General features: G+C 40.2%; 1 protein-coding gene across 7 annotated transcripts in view; it reads left to right on the top strand.

Annotated features, from left to right (window-relative positions):
• The window catches only part of NAV2 (neuron navigator 2), a 427,333-nt gene that overhangs the window by 234,195 nt on the left and 171,185 nt on the right, over positions 1-21,953 (top strand). The window contains exon 1 of one of the 7 annotated variants that reach the window (XM_052811150.1): positions 15,762-15,856. The exons of the other annotated variants lie outside the window; for them this stretch is intronic. Coding sequence (XP_052667110.1) covers positions 15,767-15,856 — 90 coding nt within the window. The 5' untranslated portion in view covers positions 15,762-15,766. Of the gene's footprint in view, positions 1-15,761; positions 15,857-21,953 lie in introns of those variants that run through there. 7 annotated transcript variants of the gene reach the window in all.

The following is a 21,953-nucleotide window of genomic DNA, read 5'->3' as shown; positions in this document are numbered from 1 at the left end:
CCGACAAAATGTTTGTACAAGTCTGTTCGTCATCTTGAATTACCTGCGTAATGCAAGGTTGCTTTTATTGCTGGATGTATTTCTTGGGCAACCGTGACGGGCTTCTCGCCAGCTGTTCCGGAGCATATTGATATTATTCCTGGGCATTCAGAGGAATGGCCAGACAGCGTAACCACGATAGCTTTTTTGCTGAATAGACTGTGCCTACCTTCTAAGGTATTGCCAGCTCTCGGGAGAAAGAGATTGAATTTGGATATCTCGCTCCTTTTCATGGTGAGTGACTTGTGCAAGGGTGTTAACCTACCTAGTTTGACACCAGAGTTCCTTATTCCTGGGCTTTTAAAAACAACTGTTTAATTCTGATTCTCTTTCTGTTTTACATTTGAGACTGGCAGAACAAAATTTCAACATACAGTGCAAAATCTTCCTCTCTTTTTTTTGTTTAACTGTTATGAGTCAGCTACACGCCTTACGCAAACACCTGTTTTTTAATGTAATCGAAGCAAGGATCTTTCCCACTCACTGTTTTATGGCTTTGAGAATTTGCAAGGGGTAATATATTGTTTTTGTGATGATTGATTGAAGGTGGTTGTAAAAAGCATGTGATCCTTTTATTTTTTTTATGCAAGGTTTAAATTGTCCTGGTTTTGAGCAGCCCCCAGCCTTGTAACGTGTATACAACTATGAAGTCTGAGAATGTTCCGGCCCTTTACAAGATTTTTCCCTACTACTGTATCAGTAGAAACATGGTAACCAACCCATCTGGATATAACTGGCAATAGATAACCTTTCCAGGGTTTTGTTTTGTGTTTGGGGTTAGGGTTTTTTTGAGCCTGCAGGCAACTAATGAATGAAAATGGTATGTATGTCTTTTCAACAAGATATATTCTGGGTCTGATGTGGAATAATAAATGACCCCAGATAAGCCCACATTAAAAGTTTTTGTTTCTTTAGATAGAATAAAAGAAACTTGATTGAAGAGCCACATTAGTGTCAGCAGGAGCTAGCATTTTATTGTGAAAGGTACCATAAACAACAGTTTCAAAAACATTTTTCAGATGTACAAACATTTGAGCTTGTTAGGATTTTATTTAATGTAGTTTATTTGTAACTTTTTTTTTTTTTTTTCCCTTTTTAGGAAGGAAGTAGCTTTTGTCTTTTGTCAGTTGAGATTAGGTTTATGGGATATACAGAGCTGGAGAAAATTGAACAGAAGGCTGCTCAGCTTTCCCTGTTCACCTCTATTCTTTCTATTTTCAATCTATAAAACTTAAATGGTACTTACTAAGCAGATAGAGTTCTGTTTTGATTTTTCTCTCCCCATAATTCTTTTCTGTTTAGATTTTAACATGTTGAATACCATGAGAGAAAAGAAACGTGTGTGTCTTTGCCTAAGCATTTTATATAAAAAGACACCTGTAACTTACAAATAGGACCACATTCTCATTTTCATAGCAGCAAACAGACTCTTGGTGGAGATACACCTTAGCGTACAGCCAGCCAGAATCTCATCCTTATTGCAGAGATACCGCCGCGAGGACTATTTGCACTTGCATTTGCTCAAGCGTGAGGGCTGAGGGGAGGGAGGTTTCGAGCAAGGATGGTTTTCCCATCCTTGCCCTTGCACCATAAAAGACCCTGAGCTGCAGGGAGTTGGGAGACTCGCTCCTGCTGAGATGACTGCTGAGGGTCAGGAGGTGGAGGAAGGAGTTGGGCCAATGTCTTCCTCCCAGACCCCCGTGGCTGGTGGAAAATGCTGCTCCATATGGGCTAGGTAAGAAGGAATGATGTCTCCTGCTCGTACAACGTAGCTCAGCACCACCCCGAATGTGTCCCAGGAGGTAAATGGTGCCAACTAGACCATTACCTGAGTTTTGCAGAAGTTAATGAGCCATAAGTTGGGTAAACCACTGGATTTTTAGAAAATGTTCTTATAATAATAATAAAAAAAAAAAGTTGCTCTTGTAAAATTATGAGTTAATTCAGAATTTTCCCTGTGAAGAGAGTGTTAAAAGATTTATCACCATGTATAAAATTTCTGTCCTGGTTTACACATGGCTTCTTCTATTAAACATTTCCCTTTAATGCTCTTATCTCAATGTGCCTTCTGGACTAATGTGTAGCATACAGCAAAGAAAACATACTTATTTGGAAGAAACACTTCGTTCTGGAAGAGATTTTCAAGTGCTTAACTTAAAAATGCAACAGAAGAATTGACTGGGATGATAAGAGGTTTGGAAAGTTATGGTTTGATAGACTATTTTTGCTAACTGACTTAAGTATACTTTTCAGTAAGTAAGGGAAAGAATCACCACCGTTCTCTAAGCTTTTGCCATCTATATTAGTGACTTATAAGCTGTTTATTTGAATCGTCATAGCATTATCATGCAGCTGATAATTGACTTGATGTTGGAATCGGATCACAGACCATTACAGAGCTCTTCCAAGCCGTAAACTTTGGAACCTCAGCCAGTTGTTAGATGTCTAGATTGAAGGCTTAGGCGCTGGCACTCTACAAAGATTATAATGAATAGCAAAGTGCAATTCGGTGTTTCATAGGTTAGGATGTTTCTGAACGACAGTATTGTACATCATCGTACATTTCCCACCTTTCTATTTAATCACAGTTAAAGAAATGTTCTTTTGACCCAGAAGCCTGTGAGCATACAGTGCGTTAAAAGGACGCACACATCTTTTTTTCTGAGGAGCATCAGTCAAGAAAGGACAACACAACTGCGAACTGCAGTGTCATAAGTCTGTGAAAAGGGCAAATTTGTTCCTAAGAGGTATCAGGAAAGGTGCCTTCAGTAGAGATAAGGAAATATGAATGCGGTGAAACTACCAGGAGGCAGGAGAAACCTCGTACAGAATATTATATACAGTTGTGGTATCCTTTATGAAAGATCAGTTCAAAGGAAACAAGGGCTGTTGGGTTGACCAAGAGAGAGAAAAATCTGCTTCCTTGACACTTATAATCAGGAAAACAAGGATAATGTGGGCATATGAATATTCTCTGTAAAGACATCAGAACGCAGCAGAGCGTTTCTAATCAACGTGGGCAGGTACTGAAACAGGCTGTCTTTCAAAGAGGTAAACTTCAACATACCTTTTAGGAGAGACTGTGATCAATTTATGACAGCAGTTGTGTCATATACTTAGTTAAACTGCCAGATATACAGGTACTTTCCAGGCTGTGTTCCTGTTTAACTCCAGGAGCTCTGGCTTCGATAACTGGAATGTACGCGTGTGTACTGGGACCGGCTGGGATGGAGTTAACCTTCTTCATAGCAACCCGTGTGCTTAGCTGCTGGCCAGGGTCAACCCACCACAGTGCGTATTTGTTCGGTACAATATATAGATATTTAAATATTGTATGAATGTTAAACATCTAAAATCGTATTAGGCAGAGTTCTTTGAGAAGTTGACGTCATTACAAAAATCAAAGAAACTAGAAAACAATATTAATAATGTGTAAATGCTTTAATGTGCATATTCAGTTGTTTATATCTCCATGTAAATAAACACCATATTATAACTCTTTTTTTACAAGCTGTCACATTTCAGTGCAGATATCATTAAAAAAATACACTACTTATATAAGGAACTTCAGAAGTGCAAATCTAAAAATGTATGTAGGTGTTCTATGTTGCTTCTTTTAGGCTTTCTGAAATATTCCAGATTAATCTGTTTGTCTGCCTTAATTTAGAATTCAGGTGTAGAGATTTGAGCCTCATTCAATTCTGTTCTGTGATTATGGCAGCAAACAGACTGGAAAGGGATTTGAGGTAGGCTATCCTTCAAAGAGCATTCCTGTTGTGGTACAGGAAGCCTTTTGGGAGTGTAACTTGATTTTAGTTTATTTACTTCTGTCCCTCACAGGACACTGAGGGAAGATTAAAAATTAGATACACTGGTCTAAAAACCTTATTATTTCTTTTACTGCCGATGGCATGTGGTTTTGTGCCAACTCTTCTTTACTCTGGAGCACAGAGGGATAGATGCAGATGGTGGATATTTAATAGCATGTGAGATAGAGGCAATTTTTTTTTAATCAGTGTCAGACTTGGCTGACAATGTACTGATTAACATAACGATATCACCATGTTCGTGGGTATAAAAATCTTAAAACTAATTAGCTTGCATTCTCTTACTCTGCGGAAGGCTGCCCCAAAATTTTCCTCCGGCTTCATCTGCTTTGACGTACGCATAGCCTATTCGTATGCATTTGTGGGGGGGTTGCCAGCATGTCTCTTAGCTGTTCTGCTCTTCTTCCCCGATGTTCCTAGGCAAAGGACATCTTACTCTGTGAAGTTTAAATAAACCAAATTCTTAAGAGTTTTCTTTCGCAAGACAGTTTCTTAATTTCCCAAGTCCTTTTCTGTACCATTTCTGGTCTGAATTCCTCCTCCTTGAACACAGGTGACAAGAACCGTACGAGATTTTTCAGGTGAAGTCTTACCGGGGCATTGTACAAGGTCTTTAATACGTCTTAATTTTCATAAAAATTTTACGTGTGAGTAAGCTTTCAGTCTCTCAGCCAACCAGTACTTGCATTTTTTTATTAGCAGATAGTTCATGACTAGGGTCATTATGGTGAGGCTGTGACTGCTCAGATGTTTTCTGTGATGCCTTTCTGTCTGAAAAGTCTTGCTTCAAATATTCACCATTCCCTTTCAATATGCTTGTTTATTGGCATAATAGATCCGCTTTTTCATTTTGAAATGTGCACAGTTTTAGTTGACAAACATAAATTCCTTACAGATTATCTGGGCAGTTACTAGATTTTATTATAAGGATCCTAATCTTGTTGTCTAAGGAAAATGACCCTACATAACTTCTGTTAAGTATTTCTTCAGGGTAAGTACTGTGAAAGTGGAGGAAGAAAGATGATTTTGGTGTGGAAGGGCATTGTACTTTAGAGAGGCTTCTGAACTAAGAAGTAGTTGTATATCTTTTTTTATCAGCGTCTTTTTAAATGAAGTACTATAGAACTTCAAGAGCACTCCTGAGTATCCAATTTCAATTAGTTGAGTGCTATCACTGTTTTAGTATCTTACCATCATGCCTACGTTGTGATGTGATTGATAGTCACCAATGAAATAGTTGGGCATTGTAAAGCAAGTTGATTTTCTCCTCTGTGCTTTGCATTCAGAGATTTGCCATAAGGGCTGTTAACTACTCCCCCCTGCCCAAGAAATCTTTAGAAGTCTTTTTTTTTTTTTTTTTTAATGACCAAAATGCATGTAAATAACCTGGGCTAAGAATTAGACTACCATTGGATTCAGTACAGGGTACGTGAAAAGATCTGCGCTTTCAAAGACTTACCTGAATTCTGGCTTGGTTTTGGTAGAGGCTTCCAAAACCATGCAGGTGCTACCTTGTTCTCCTGAGGTGTGATATGTGTTTTAGGATTTAGAAGGTAGAAATATTTGTTGTTTGATTTTGGTTTAAGACATTCTAGTGGAAAATAGACATTAGGAGAGGATCCACAATGTAGGAGACCGGGATTTTTAAGGATGAGATGACTGGGGAAGAATTAGTCTGTTCTGACCTTCTGTAAAAACATTTTATTTTCATGACTAACTGTGGATTTAGGAGGCAAATTTTTGGCCTTTAGAAAAACATTATTTTTAAATCTTGAGATTGCCTAGATTTGTTTACTGAGATCACAACCATGTTGCATGAGGTGCTACTGAAACATAAATTGGCAGCTCTTGTCCTGGAGGGGTGTAGTATAAATGTGTCTAAGAAGTATTATCTAAATAAGACAGACGAGGGGTGGGAGGGGTGACAGGCGTATAGAGAAGTAAAGAGATTTACTCAGGGCTGAAAACTTTATTTTCAAGGAATAAGAAGAGGAAATACACCTGTCATTCTGGGCACCTTAGTCTCATGCAGATACGGTTCTTTTCCTGTCTTTTCAACAACCTATGTTGAAAATACTGAACGTACTGCCTGGTTGGCTTTTTCCTTTGTTGAGAGAGAATGAATGTATGTAATTAGGTACCCTGCCCCCCCATCAACATGCAACTGGACCTCTCTGTCCCCAGATAACCTGTCCTTAACTGATTAACAGCTACGGCACTGAATGGCCTTTGCTGCCAGGAGAGAAAGCCGTCAGGCTTCTGGCTTTTTTTAATGCATTTATATTGTATGGTACTCGGGTTTTCTGCTCTGGAGTCCTCCAGTTGCTGGGCCCAATCCTATTTCCACTGAGGTCCACGGCCAGGCTGAAGAATGCACGTCCTCTTGGGGGAGGCATATGTTGACATGGGTGTTGATGGGACAATCTGAAATCATTGTTTTGGGAGAAGCAAGCGCAAAGATGCTGTTAATCATTGGGTCGTTTTGGGACCCACCTGTACTGCGAAGCGTAGCGGATTTTCACATAAGAGTCAGATTTTTGCATAAGAGTCGTGGGACCTTAGGAGAGTTGTTGTTACCTGGCACCTGAGATGACATCCTCCCTTGGGCTCTCCAAGGTATATGATGTGTGTGTGTTCCAGCCCTCAGCCATTGAGTGATTTTTGAGGAACGATGGCCACTTCAACGCTAGAAGAGCTGTTTGAGTTGGTACCTTCAGCTGTTGCTTCTTAGATGTGTATATGAATAATCTATTTTGAAGGCTTGAAGGCTGCAATTAATGAGGGGATAACACGGTACCGCTGTAAACATAACTTATTTCCTCATCGAGGGAACAAGCCTGACTCTATGAAGCAAGCAGGAAATTTAATACAGACTTGAGTGGGTGCTTGGGAGGCCTTCCTGTAAGATTATACATTTTGTACGCAAATAGAAGTACGCAGAAATATATTGAGGGTCACTTTGAGCTAAAGAGAAAATGCGTAATAAATTTAGTTTGTACTCAGAGGTAAAACAGTACCTTGAATCCAAACTGCGTGAAAGCAATCGCTTGTTTTTTATGATAGTACTTAATACTAGGGTTACTATCCATTTTCAAGCAATTTTTTTGTTTGTTTTCTAAAGTAAAGAACCTTTAGTGTCATTTTGAAGCTGGAGCGATTGGAGGTTTGGCTACATGTGTTTAACAATAATGTGAATGGGGCCATGTGTTGGGTTCAATTTGGTGTCAGCTGTTCATTGCTGATCTTCCACTGGTTAATTTAATGTTCTCTGACATTTGCTCAACGTGCTTTTTTGCTGTGGGTTTGTTTTGGGTTTTTTTTGCTGACAAGTGATTGCCGATGAATTGACTCATTAGAGAATAAGGGAGTCTCGAGATAGCATAAAGCAGTATGCAATACATGTGGGGGCCCACGGGTCATTTGCTAAATATTGGAAAGGAAAGGGAAATTTTTAACCCCATGTAAAAATTATAGGTTTATTACTTTGTTAGACATCTGCTTTACCGGTTAGACACAACTGATGCTAATTGTGTTTAAGCCTTCTGTGGGGGTGGAGGCTGGTCCCAGGGCTAGTAAGTACTTTTATGAGGTCTGTTAGTCTTAGCTGTGCCCATGGAAATATCAGTCTGCTAATCTGATCTTTGGGTTATTTGCTTTTTGAGACAAGCATCTGCAGAGAGTTGGGAAAATAAAATGTCAGCAGAGTGAAGCAGGTGTCCCTGAAGCATTTGCAAAGCCCTCCCTTATCCTTATGCCTTACCCGAACGTTGTGACTTCCTAGTTTATAAAGAGAAAATGTAAAGTGTTTAGAACACTACACAGACCAACTCATTCAGATTGTCAGAATATTTAATGTGCCATTTACTACTTTTTATACTAAAAAAGGAATAATTGATAACGTAGAAATACAGAAACAGATGTGCTAAAGGCGGTTATATTACATGTAAATGTTTCACTCAGAATTGTATTGCTAAGAGCTTATTTTCTGCATTACTGGTTTGCAAAACACTGGACGAATTGTCAGCATATAAAACTGCACAGACTTTGCCTGTTATACGACAGGCAGGTGCTAACAACTTCTCCTTTGGACTGTGGCTTGGCTTTACTAGCTAATGAGTTGATGGAGATGGGTTAAATCTGCTTTAGAGTATCAAGCATCAGCATAATTCCATGCCTTGTTTTATACCACATATGCTCTTGGGGTTTGTTTGGTTTGGTTTGGTTTTTTTTCATGTTCTGGCTACAGTCTCAACATCGAAGATTGCTTGATTTTAAAGCAATCCCAATTCTTAGCAGTTATTACCTAAGATAGTTCACATTCGATAATTATTTCTTAGGTCAACTGTGTTGTAGCAGCAGTAAATTTTTGCCTTATGCATTAGCAAAATGAGGTTTAAGGACTTAATGGCATATGCCAAAATATGCATCCATCCTTCAAAACCTCTAGGAATTTCTGAACCATAGTAGAGAGGTCTCTTTCTTTTGTAGGCACTACTGTACCAGCTTAGCAGTGTTCTTTACAGTGTGTGTTGGGAAATGTTAGTTTCTGCTGTTTCTGCGTGCTCATCAGAACTATCTCTGCATGACTCCTCTGGATGTGTCTGTGGACTTAAACGTGAACATATTTTTTAAGTGCAGAAGAACAGTCCTTCGGGGGTAGTGTCTGGCATGGTCGTCGTCATTGCTGCAAATGAGCCATTTGGTGTACCTTTTAAATCGAACGGCATAGGCTAATTTTCCTGGTCAACCTGTAGAAGATGACGGTTTCGCCAGAGTACTAGAACATCGAGTGAGCATGAAGTTGTGCTTCAGCCGCTCCTGGTGTTATGGCACTAAACGGAAAGGTTGGTGGTTTCATGAATTTTTGAGAGCACTTAACATAAAACTTATATTGATTTGCTGCTTTATATCTTAAATGGAATTATTGCTGAAGCTGATAAGTTGTTGATGTGTTTTGAGTTAAAATCAGATTTCATTAAGGAAGTTTTTTTATGGCCATGGTCACTTCATGATGACCTCGTGGTCTGAAGCTTGAAGAGTCCTTATAATGTAACTTAAAAAAAAAAAAAAAAAAGGTTGGCCAATCTATTTTTTCATTATATAAATGAAATCAGTGAGAATCCTGTTGAATTTAGATCCTTCTCATGTTCCAAAAATGAAATTGTGTTCTGATTTACTTACGGTTTCTCCTAGAATCTTTGGGTCTCCTAGATAGTGTTGGGGCCATAGTGGATGAACTGAAACCAATTTCTGTAAGGATCCATTTTTCCCAACTCCTACTCTAAATATAAATTTGCGCTGTGGAGCAGAGCAGCTGCTGCCTTTGTCAGCTCTTATACAGTTCAGTAGGGTTTTTTTTTCTTTATTAGTCTTTGTGTCAGAATCGCTCTGATAGAGACAAGCATGCCCTCCTTTAATGCATGCCTATAAGTGTCACTCACCTCGAGGAGGTCCTTAAAATGATGTCCATGTCCGAGCTGCAATGGAACTGGCCCAGAACCACACACTAATTGTCAGTTGCCTGAATCTATCCTTCAGTTTTTCACAGGGTGTCACCAGCTTATAGTCCTTGAAATGTATTTGTCGTTTTGCTGAGGCTGCCATACGTGTTGTAGCGATAAATGCGATCACGAGTGGAAGTCTAATGCCCAGCAGTCGTGCTCTTCGAGAATCCAACAGTGATGGCTCAGGAGAAAACCTGCAATAGAGATCTGGGAAGTTATTTGTAGAGATAAAAGTGGATAATCCGTAGCATCCTAGCGATTAAGAGATTGCACAAACAAAACTTGCAACAAAAGCGTTGCCAAAGGTGTTAAAAACAACACTGCAAAAATGATAGTACGAGGGAGTTCTGTGGTAGAATTGCCACTGTTTTTTTTAAACAAAACCAAAAACCAATGAGCTGCCTTTTTCTTTTAGGGTGTTTTAATAGTAATTTTAGATTTCATTCACAACTCGACCGTCCGCCTGTGGTTTAATTCAGTTGCTACAATTCCAAGTTTTAGACGCTGGTCTTAGACTGCCTTTTGAAAAAAATTGCCTGTAACCTAAAATCTCCACGTTGTACTACAACGGCTATTGCAACTCTTTTTTCTTTTTTTTTTTTTTTTTGGCCTATTTCTAAAGCTTTACGATTATGCAGATTGAACTGTAGTTGACAAAGAACTGGAGAAAGTAATGCTATAAATATTTATTGTGTTTAAGCAGAAAAATAGACAACCAGTCTTGATAGTTTGGGTTTTTTTTTTTCCTTCTAGTATTGGTATCTCTGTGGTTAATTTCTGAATTAAGATTTTAGGATATATGTATGCATATGCCCTTATTTTTTTCTTTCTCTTGCGCTCTCTTTTTTTTTTTTTTTAAACAAACAAAAAAACCCACAAAACCAACTAGCTGCATCCTCGTTGTTCTACATTGCTCCAACCCTTGCTCTAGGCAAAAAAGAAAAACTGATTTTGCTGATGTCCAGAAGCCTTGTTTCTATGCCGGTAGGCTCTGTCCTTCCAAATGATTACCAGTAAATTGCTCTGATTTTATCTACAGCTATGGCAGTGTTCTTATTTGATGTTACTTTAAACCATACTCAGTTTCATACATAGATGTGCTTTCACCTACATCCTGAGAGTTTACAAATTGGGGGGGGGGGGGGGGAAAAGTCAAATGTTTAATGTCTATGGACCCCAGTAAAATGACCACAATGGATTAGTTACAGGGGTTTATTCCCTGTAAATTCCATATTATTTTTTCTTTTCATTAAACCTGTTACTCAGCTAATTTAAGAACATAAGTTTGCTGCAGTAATACTTTCCTAGGCGTAGGTGTTCAGGCAGAAGCAGGACTTAACGTAGGAAACTAAAAGCAGGATCTCAAACTGAGAAAGGGATTATGTAGGTGTGCATAAAATTACATAGGAATTGGAGTTATGGAGGCCCCTGCTAGGATAGTCTGCTGTCACTGCATTGTGCTTCCTGAATTTCCAGAGCTTGCAGGTCTTTTGATCGAGCTCCTTGCTGCCATATAATTGTTAAAAGACTATTAATAGCAATAGAAATATTTCAACCATCTGCATTTTAAAAAGGCACGTATCAACAGAGATCGTAAGGAAGTAAAATAATAAAGTCCTAGCGTGGTAGGTCATGCTGTTCAAGACACAGCAACTCCCACTACGTATCTTTATGTTAAAACCCTTTGTGCTGAAAATAGATGAAATCTACAATTGATCTGCCTCATGACAGTACTATTAGAGGACTGTTCTATATATATATTTCTGAATAAAGCCTCAGAAGCAGTGCAAAAACTATTCCCTCTGCTTGAATGATTTTTTCAGGAAGGTGCAGAAGGCCTTTAAGTGGCCGCTAGCTATGCAAGGAAGCTCTCAAGAGGAGATGCCTGAACCTCTTACGCTTGTGGGAATTGTGCCTGTACTTGCATTTCTTGATCAGCCGTAAAATATTGTTTTAAATTATTAATCACTAGCCTGCTATAAATTTTACTTTACTGGATTTTTTTTGTCCTTTTGTAGAAGGTTATGTTAGAGGTTCAGCATCTGAAATTCTCGTAAAACCCTACAGTATTGATTTTAATTGCCAGATCAATGAAAGCATAGGCTGGTGTCACTTCAGTGAACCTCTCTAATTAGGAGCATAGGATTTGCCATCGCGGATCAGGCTGATGGTCTACTGAGTCTATGAGTCCAGCACCCTGCCTCCAGCAGTGCCCACGCTGGCTGTGCTCTCTGATGGACGGCTGCCTCCCCCTCCCTCCCTCCTTCTCCAATAATGCATAAGGTCAGCCGGGACTGAAGGAGCAGAATTTTCCTCTTATAAAGCGCAGAGGATCATTCTTCATCCCAAAGACAGTGAATCGGTAACTGGGGTCTTGGCCGGTATGTCTGTAAACGGCCTTTAGGGATTAAAAAGATACTCATCCTTTTATATAGCCATAAATTAATAACTTAGGCTAGCTGTTTCCTGTTAGGAGGGTTGTTTCTTAAATTCTTCATAGGTATACAAATACATTTGACTGAAAAGGTCTCTGGTTTTGTGACACAGGTTATAGTGGAGAAAGGGGAACTAATGAGTTGTCGCTATAATTTCTGTACTCTAGAACGTCTTTATCCTCTATATTCCCTTGGTCTGCATCACAGACAGGAACAGTGCCCTTCTCTGAACTTTTGTTTGATCTGGTGCCAAATGTCTTCTAACCAATTGTCTTCTAACTATATAATTAGCATATAGATCATTATATAGAAAACGCTCCAAACCCTTTAAATGGAAGCAGGAGGAACTAAGCTGAAAGCAGGGTCAGCACAGGCAATTCAATTTAGAAAGTTATCAGTTAGTGGAAGATTCAGTTAGATTCGTGTTTGTGAAACAGATGGCCAACTGCAAGATGATTAGATTAGGTTTGTTATGTTTGTGGAAATTAATTCAGCACTTTATTTTTTTGTTTGTTTTGGGGAAGAAAAAAAAAAAACCCAAAACCAACAACTTGGATGATTTCGTAACTGCTTAGCAGGAACAATTTATGGAGACCACCTTATTCTTTTGTGTAAAATATGGCAAAACCCTGGTTGATCCCTGGGTATTCAGAAAGCCTTGTGCTGTAGCCTGATTTCTAGTATGTGTCTCAATATAGTAAATGACACAACAAAACCAGAAATGCTGCCACGTATGGGTAAATGGTTGTTAGTAGTTTCAAATGCAAGAATTTTCTCTCAGGATCACATTAACAAAACATTTAGGGTGTGGGCTGTGTCGCCCCATCTGTCTGTCGTTGCAAATATATACACGTATGTATTCCTTTTTCTCTCTTCCTCATCAAAAAGTGAAGATCAGATTTTAAAGTTCTGGAAATCGAGTGCTTTTTTAGGTTTTTAAAAAGTGTCTGAAAATTTGTCTGTTTATTTTGATGGCTATGTAGAAGTTGAGCTCTTGTGATAAGCTGTCTCTAATTGGGGTGCTGAACCCTTCTGAGACTCTTAGTCTTTTTCTGCATCTTTGGGATCGCGTCTTTGCCACACAAATTAATGCTCAGCTGTCACAAAGTATTTTTCACTATCTTAAAAATGCAGCTTAAAATAAAAATAGGTCTTTCAAAAGTAGGTCACACCTAAGATTTGTCTAGCCAACTGTCCCACTTCTGACAGTGCCCAAGAGCAGGAGCATTAGAAATAGAAGCATGGGTAGAATATACAAAAACTTTCTAAAAAGAGAATTGGCCCCTTCTCATTCTTACTCTTACCATCAATAATCTTGACAAATAATGGAATTAATATGTAATTACCTAATGGCTGACTTCAGTACAGCATTCCTGTTCAGAAGAGTTAAATGTGTGCTAAGTAATTGAGGCTTGAGTACATGCTTGAAGTAAGTGTGTGGTCAAGTGCTTCCTCAAGTTTGGGTCTTGTTTCCTCCTTCTTTTGTTCCTTCCATCTCCGGATTTTTGCATTCATCTTGCCTGGCAGATACAGCGGTGAATAGGTTGTTGGCCTTCATAACTCAGCTGCACTGATTTTTTTCATCCATGTCTCAGTTACAGTTTGCTTTATGTCCTTCCAAGCGTTAGAAAGCACTACCTTTTGGCAACTTCAGAAGTATTACCTCTCGTGAAAAATGTTGGACGCTGAACTAAATCACGTTTTACAGAGTGAGAAAAGCAGTGCAGATGATTCATGGGTTTTTGAATGGCGTTGGACATCCTGTTCACGGGAGCGGAGGATAGTTTACCGGTGACTTCAGAGTGTTGGCACGGAGTGAACCTACCCAGCCCCTGGTTTTGAAGACTCAATTTTTTCAATCAAGCACTAAGTAGACCCAAAAGGGAATGCTGTGTTGTCCTTCTTGGCTAAAAGAGGGCTAGGATTTGGTCTCTCGGGCGAGACAAAGGCCAATTTCTGTAATTCCCTAATCCCCACAGCAAATTGATTTTGTTAAAAATTAAGAAAAGCCTTTGCAACGTTTTTGGCCTCACTATTTGGATCAGGTAACTTTCATCATCACACGTAGCTAGGAGTTGAAATGGTTTAGAGTCATGTGCCTTTGAGACCAATTTTGCTTTCATTTGGAGTTGCTTCACAACTGTGAACGTTTTGGTGAATTAATCCTCTAAGCAATCAAGAGAAAATGGAATAGAGGAGTGAGTTTGTGCTTAAGATGCTACATGGCAAGTCAGGTTTCATTTCCAGATTAGTGGTGTTATCTTTTGGAGACTTTTCCTGACCCTTTCTTTCTCAGAGTTGGATACGGCAGTGATTGTCTGTTTTGATCCTGCGTGCGGCCGGGGCTCTCTGCCCAGAGGAGAGGATACTGAAGCTGTACGGATTTGTGACACCAGGTGAAAAACACCAATGAAATTACAGCAGCTGTTTGGAACGGTCTGTTACACCTTTCCCAAATAGAGAAAATGAGTCCTGTCTTCATTAGAAAAGTTTAGAAGATGTATTTGCTATCCCAGGCCAAGCGTGCCAAAATTACGCTGAGTGTTGGGAACTGACCGCGTTGAGCGTCGTAGTATTGGCTGCTTACAGCAGAAAGCTGTCTTTAAGAGTGTAGCTGCCTGAAGTTAGATCTCTCTTCCTTCTTCAGTGGTTTTGGGGGGGGAACACGTGCAAACGTCCCCCATTCTCGCACTCGATCCGTTGCCTGTCTTTGCATTAGCAGAGTTGTCGCTCACGGCACAGTCGAGTGTTCCTGGGCCCGTCAGAGGTGCAGCACTTGGTGCTACCTACGTAAAGCAGCTACTTTGTGTCTTGGATGGTCATGGTACGTTATGTTCTCTTCAAACTCCATCAAAGCCCTGTTTGTCCCCCACCTCCCCAAAATAAACACACACCTCTGCGGGCGGTGAGTGGGCTTTGCTGGAGGGGAGAGCTGATGTGGAGACAGTGTGGCTACCAAGCTGTTTACTTTGCACGGAGCAGTTAAAAGACCCGTATAGATTTTACTCTGGCAGAAGTGTGCCTTTTGAAAAATAAACAGGTAAAATGTCAGACATCTATCCTTCAACTTGGCAAGAGCGGAGGTGGAGCAGTCATCGCTTCTCACCTTGTCAACACGGGCAACGTTAGTTTTTTAACGTAAAAAATTCAAGCAGAGCAGCTTACAAGGGCCAATTCTCTGTATTTTTTAAGGGATGCCAGCAACATGATCAGACCGTGGGATTTGGGGTGACTTGCATGTGGTGGGGTCCTGCCGGAGGGCAGGGAGCCCTTGCTGTCGGTACCAGGCCGTGCTCCGGAAAATAGGCAGGTTGTGCGGGCGTCCACTTGAGGTCTAATTCAGCCTTATGCTTTTTAGCTTGCATTTGTGATAGATACAACCTTCCAACGTTCGATCGATATTGTGAATGCTCCAAATATCAAAAAAAGGATATATCAGGATTTTTGTGGGATGCAGAATTTTGGACTTCTGTTCAGAGCATAAATCTCCACAGACATTGGGAGCATTTAGATGAAGGGGGTTGTCTCCCTAGTGGGTAGAAAGTTTTCTGACTGTGCAAAAAAACCAAAACAACAAAAAAACCACAACAATTTTTTTAGGACTTGTCTTTTAATGCTTACAGCGTCTAACACAAAAGGCCTGCCAAATTTATGCTTGCTGCAAACAGCTTCATTTTATAAGAGCGTGTATATAAAATATATTTATCCTATTTGAAATAGATGTCAAACATTGAAACTTCGTGTTACAGACAGTAAGTAGTATGAGAAGGGAGCAGTGGGGGTGTAAGGGAAGAGCTGCAGGAGGGGTGGGAGTTGTAAAATGTGACTGTAAGAAATCTGAGCACCGTGCATGCGTGTCTTCAGCTAAAATTAACCACCCAAGCTTCACATGCCAGCGTATATATCATCATTTAACTGTAGACCCCTTGAGAAGGAAGAGCAAGCTGGACTTGAGCAGTATATGTTCATGTTAAATATGCCAATAAGTAGTATGACTTTTCAGGTCCCTGCTCGTGGGAGAAGTAAATTTTCCTGTGACCATTATAAAACAGTAAGCGGCTCTTGGCTCCTTGGTAATGGCAGCGGTGCTGTTGAACAGTAACTAACGTCAGCCTCAGAAGTTTGGTTGGTTTTTTTCCCTTTCTTCTGCAGCTTGCAGCTTCTTAAGATTCTCAGTGGTTTCTCTTCGGAGTAGAAATGTATCACCTTTTCAGATAAGCCCTTTTCTGTTGCTATTCATGTGTGACAGTGGATGTAAATGGGTTTATTTCTTGTATGAGAACTGTGATATTTGAAAATGATTTGGTGTGCACTTGAGGTAACTTCTTAGAAAACGCTGGGAAAAAAATAGTACATTTGCTTCTCTTGTTCTCTGAGGTCAATTATATTTTGTTGGCGTGAGATCAAATCAGTTGATTCACTGTGGCCAAATATGACTTGGAATGGGTTTTGCCGATCAGCTCGGCGAACTAAACTCTATTTCACTTTTGGATATGCAAAGGAATCAATGCAGGTGCGAATGTAATCTCATTTCTATTCAGGACTTAAAATGTTTTGCAAGGGGGAATAAGAGAGCGGCCACCTGCTTGGCTTAGTGTGTGGTTCCAGCTTGCAAGGGATTTGTATACGGCAAACGTATAATGGGAGCATTGAGAGCAGAGCTTGCCGGATACCAGCACGATTGCCGGCCTTGCTGCACCTTCTAGCTGGCGTGTAGGAAAACGTTGCTTTGGTATGAAATCCTTACCCCTCTGTATAGGCAGCGTCTGTCAGTAACGGGGTTCAGAAGCTGTGCGATTGGGGGGAGAAAAGGAAAATATCTCTTTTTTCCTCTTCTATATTAAATGTAGTAAAATATTCAGTAGGGTAAGAGTAAGAAAGGCGGTGTTGGCTAGGCAATTTAAAGCGTATTACTTGTTTAGCATCCACCAAGGATTTGCTTTACACAAATTCGGGGGCAGCAGTGCCTGCCCTGAGGTGTGGACAATCTAAGGCTCTATTACTGGAAAGGCTTGCAAGCATGCTAAAATTTACACACATGCTTGGCTGTATGTGCTGTGAGTCAGCCCATTGCTTTTGAATAGTAGTCATATGCATGAGAATAGCTCTCCCCAGTCGAGAATAAGGCTTTAAAGAGAGAGAAATAAATAGTCCCGGTGGTGTTTGTTTAAATTACCCATTTCTCTATTTAACTTCCAAAGGGTAGTTAATGTACGTAAGTGTCCAGTAAAATGTAATATTCAGCGGAATACCTCCCACCGACTGACTAATAATTTAAAGCTGTTCCAACAAACACTTGCACATGTGAGGAGAATAAATCATTTTGTTTAGTTCCACTTAATAAATAATTAAAAAAGCAGAGTATCTCTGTCCCCAGAGAAGTGGGAACCAAGACCTCAGTTTGTTACAGCTGCGTTCCCAATAGTTGAGGATGCTTGGAAAGTTCCAGCACTTTAGATAATTGATGGTATGTTATGGGTACCATATTAGATACTAATTAGTAGCTAATTATTGTGACAACTATTTTTAGGGGTTTGCAAATGTATGCATTCCTTTCAGGAAGGTCAATTTACTGTCTCACCTGCCTATCAGAAGGAGTCCACCTGCAATCCGGCCCATCATCATCATCGCCTCAGACTTGGAGTTTCTGGCCGTTGCCTCCCTTTTTGCTAGTATTGGTGCCAAAGTTCTGGTAGGATGGAGTAAACAGGTCCCCAGGCTCCCATCCTGATTTTTCAGGGTGCTTCCAGTATCTCTGAGCAGAGAGGAGACAGATGCAGCCGAAGGCTGGTGTGTCCGCGCCGACTTACCCACTGACTGCCTACCCCGTGTGCTGTGTCCCCCTCTCCGAGTTGCGGATCGCTGGGGACTCGCGGGCTTGCCTAAGGATGGCGTATTTTTATTTTTGCTTCGTATTCTGCTCTCTACAAAACTTAAGCAGTATTCTTAAAAAGAAGGAGCAGATGGAGCTCTTTCCTCAAAGCCCACTAATACCTTTTATTTAATGTGGAAAAATGTGGGCACACAATATATGGTATTCTGTGCCCTGCTTTTTCAGCATCCTCCCCCCCCCCCCCCCCCTCCTTGCAAGAGCTTACATTGGGGGAAAAAAAAAAAACCAAACAATCTTTTGGATAGCAGCACAAAGCTTTACTCATTCTAGAAGAGCCAGTACTGTCCTTTTAGTGGGATTTGTGTCATGGTGCAGATACAGACTTCCCACAGGATTTAGGAAGTGCATGGGGGCAAGTAAGGCCACAGATTGTAGGAAATCTCTGAGAAAAGGTCTGTGACAAATGCTGTTAAACTTCATAGGTTTGTATTTTTTTTCTACCATGTGCTTCTTAATTGTCCTTTTGCCAGTAACTCGGCGAAATACCAGCCATGTTATTGTCAGGGCCATAATATCTATGCTCCTTTAAAATAGCTATTATCCTCAGGGTGCTCCCTTGGAGCCAGAGATGCTTCTAAGGGATGAGTTTTCCAGCTAAGCCTTTGGCTTTAGCTATTTACCTCTGGGCTTTGCAGTGTGATATCTGTTAATAAGATCGTTGTATTGGAGTGTAGCGCAGATCAGCATGAGACTGCAATTAATGTTACCAGTCAAAAAATGCAATTTCATGACTGCATGTGTAAACCCCGTTATATTGGGCAGCAATGAGTATCTGATGGGCTTTCTTCCCCCCATAGCACTGTAACAACTGCAGGCATTCCCATTATGATCATCTTAATATGTTGTGTCTATTTTTAGGTTTCAGGGATTTTTTTTCCCTGTGAACTTCAGTAGGCGGTGTGGTTTGGTTAGCAGCAACACAGGCATTGCATTGTAATGGGTGTTCTGATGGAGTTCACCGATGTGACTAACCCTGCTATTCAATCATGAAAAAAGCCTCGCTCTGCTCTAATTATGCTACATGATGTCAAAAAGATACTCTTCAGCTGTTACCAAATTCACGAGAGCCTGATTCACAATAATTATTGGAAGAAAACAATTAGAGTCTGATTAGTTAGGAACTGTCATGGTGAGGGAGGGAAAGAAAGGTTTGACAATGTACTTGGGCATTTATTATAATCAGATTTTTTTTTTTTTTGTAGAGATGAGTAACAAGGAAAAGGTTCAGGCGTGTTTTCTACTTGCATAGAAGAGGGAAATTCTTTTCAAGTAGTTTTGTGTGAACCCTTTTCATAATGAGTGTATTTCAGAATACCAATGGGGAGGCAAAAAACATTGGGTGGTTCTTGGTTCCCATTTAAATGGGACTAAATTCCACTTCAAGGAGACCCTGGAGTACATGATAATACCTGGCACCTTAATCTAATTGCAGCTCCATGGGTATATTGGGTCTCCTTTATGATCTCTAAAGGGTCTTCTTGGATTCATTGCTCTCGTGCCTTTATTCACACTCTGTTTCCTGGGTTTGACTGACTACGGGAACGGGGGAATATAGTCCTACAGATGCTGTGTTTGGCCCTGTCTGCCAGCAGATCAAGAAGAACCTGCCCGGTTCTTCCATGTCTGAGCACCCAGGTATCAGCCTATTGCCTCCATAAGCGGTATCTGGAGAAAGGAATACTGTGGTTTCAGATGCCAACTTCAGACTGTTATGGCTAGCTGGACAAGCTCGAGTTTATTTGGCTTTTTGGTTGATTTTTTCGAGCTTAAAAAGACTGTATGAATCACTTTTAAGCGGACAGAAGCTTCAGGGTTTTTGCTCTTTACTGGTCAGCGTATTCCCCAGCCCTCTCCAAGTGCTTAGCGGTAGCTATGTGGCCTCGAAGAAACGATCTGTTCTGCAAAAGGCACATTTTCTGCTGATTCAATATTCAAATATGGTGCAGGTGGTCTGAGGTGTGCTCCGGGTGTGACAGATGTGCTCTCTTAGTATGGTCAGAAATGTTACTTGAGACTCAAAAGTGACAGTGACAGGAAAGTGCAGAAGTCTTCTAGCTGGAAAGCAAGATTTCGCTGCCCTTCAGACCTTTCTCTCATCTGAAACGTGCTTTAAACAAGCAGGTATAATGGTAAGGAAAGGGGAGGGGGGAGAAACCCCACTGAATTTCAAAATGCAGTGTTCTTGCTGATTGGGGACTTACTGATCTACAGGCAACTTAGAAAAGCTTTGGGATTTGAGGGGTTTTGCTCAAAACCTTCCTACTTTGAGCAATAGTGTTTTAGCTATGACTCATAATGTGCTGAGTATTTCCAAAATCAATATTTACCTGTAACACTCTTAATTCAAACCTGATGGATTGAAGGAGGCGGGGGGGGGGGGGGGGGGAAGAGAGAAGGAAAAAATCTTTCACATTTGTTTTCAATTTGTTCCCAGATAGTTGGATTCCTAAGATCATAGACTACAGACAAAAAACCCCCCTACCTAACAGCTGAGTCCACCTTTAACAAAAGCCAGAACTTGGACCCGAGTTAAACATTAAACTGACTGGTCTCAGGCACAAAGACCTGCTTATGGTGATAATACCAAATCATGTTGTTTGCCCGATTTTGTTAACTAAAATAATGAAGCTGCCTCCAATGATTTTCATACTGTGTGAAATCGCTGTAAAGTTTTAATAGCCCATAGTGGTATATATAATAAGGCAGTATCTGTTTGGTTGTAGTGGGTCAAATACTTCAAATCGTGAGAGTTTGTATTTTTTAATTAGGCGACTGTTCAGGTAATTTTCATGTGAATATTCAAACATGTGACTTTGTAACCTCTTTGCTGAAAATACCTGAGGAACACTTAAAATTCATGTGCAGACATCGGCGTGTATGAATGGAAAGTTTCTCAGCAGTGTTTTCCTTGTTCTTTTATTATTGTTTTCCCAATTATTTACCTGGTTTTGAACATTTGAAAACACTATGTGCTTTGAAACATTTTTCACGTGTCTAGAAATAGCAACCATTGTACACATATTTTTTTCACTTGTTTGTGTGGAAAAGGAAAAGAAACATTAGGAATCGTATTTGTGTAGTACATTACAAAGACTCGCAACAAACAGCTTTTGAAAACATCCTGGAAAGTTTCCATAATTAGCTTAATATATGCCATAAAAATGAGCAGTGACCATAAAGAGCTACTACAATAAGCCTGGATAATACTGCGTGCATAAGAATGCTTCACAGCTCGTAAATATACAGCCCAGTCAGTTTAAAAAAAAAAAAAATTGCATGTTATGCATTTTGCAAAATAATGTGGTATAATAAAGTTCTTAAGAGAAGCACAGATTTGTTATATATGTATTTTCCTGCAAAAGACTTTCCTAATCAAGTGGTTGAATGTAATCGTATTCCACGCCTTTAAATACCCCAGAAACAAATATTTTCTCCATACTGATATGCATTATTGATGCATTTAATGGAATATTTTATAATGAGCATAAAAGCTCTCCTTGCCGTTTGGATACCAAACACAGGCACTGACTTTAGCACACAAAGTAGGGGCTACCAGAATAATTTGCCAACAGAGAGAGTTTCTTTATGTGTTGTTGGAGACAGTGAATCGGACAGCGGGTATTTGGGAGCGTTTCAAGTTGCCTCCATCACCAGGAGGATTTGTTAAGGGAGTTAGGGGCTGCTTTGATGCAGTTCTGTTTATTTTTTCCAGGGTATGCATGTAAGATCTAGTGTTCCTGGATGCAGTAGGAATTAGTGCTGTAGGAAGCCGCTATGAAGTAACAGTTTTGCAATGCCAGCCATGCATTCTCATGCTGTTATTTGACTTAAAAATCAATCCTAACTAGCTCTCAGGGTCTTGCTGATGCTGTAATTTCAGGTTCTGCCAGGAGGGGTCTGCTCTGCTTTGTCCTCTGTTCTGTGTTGTCTTAACTCTAGGGCTCATCCAAGTATTTGCTTGATTGCATGATGATCTGCATCGTGGAAATAAGCCAGGCTGGAACTGATGCATCGAAGTATAATCTTGTATTTGCTGAAAGTCCTTCTGTGATAAACTAGAACATTCGTCACAGCCCTCCCATTAAAATAAACTTAGCTGTTGTGTTTGATAAGTTGCTCGTCAGCTAGATCGCAGTAACAGTGTAGGGGTGCGTGTGGACCCTTGCGCTTGTGAAGTAAGTAGTTTTCAACCTGTTTCCTGATATGTCTTTTCTTGTAGATAAGCAAGCTAGAACCGCGTGGCAGAAAAATAAGT

This window comes from Harpia harpyja, chromosome 16, assembly GCF_026419915.1.
Source record: "Harpia harpyja isolate bHarHar1 chromosome 16, bHarHar1 primary haplotype, whole genome shotgun sequence".
Taxonomy (NCBI): domain Eukaryota; kingdom Metazoa; phylum Chordata; class Aves; order Accipitriformes; family Accipitridae; genus Harpia; species Harpia harpyja.
Note: the sequence above shows the minus strand (reverse complement) of the source record. Positions and strands in the feature narration are given on the sequence as shown.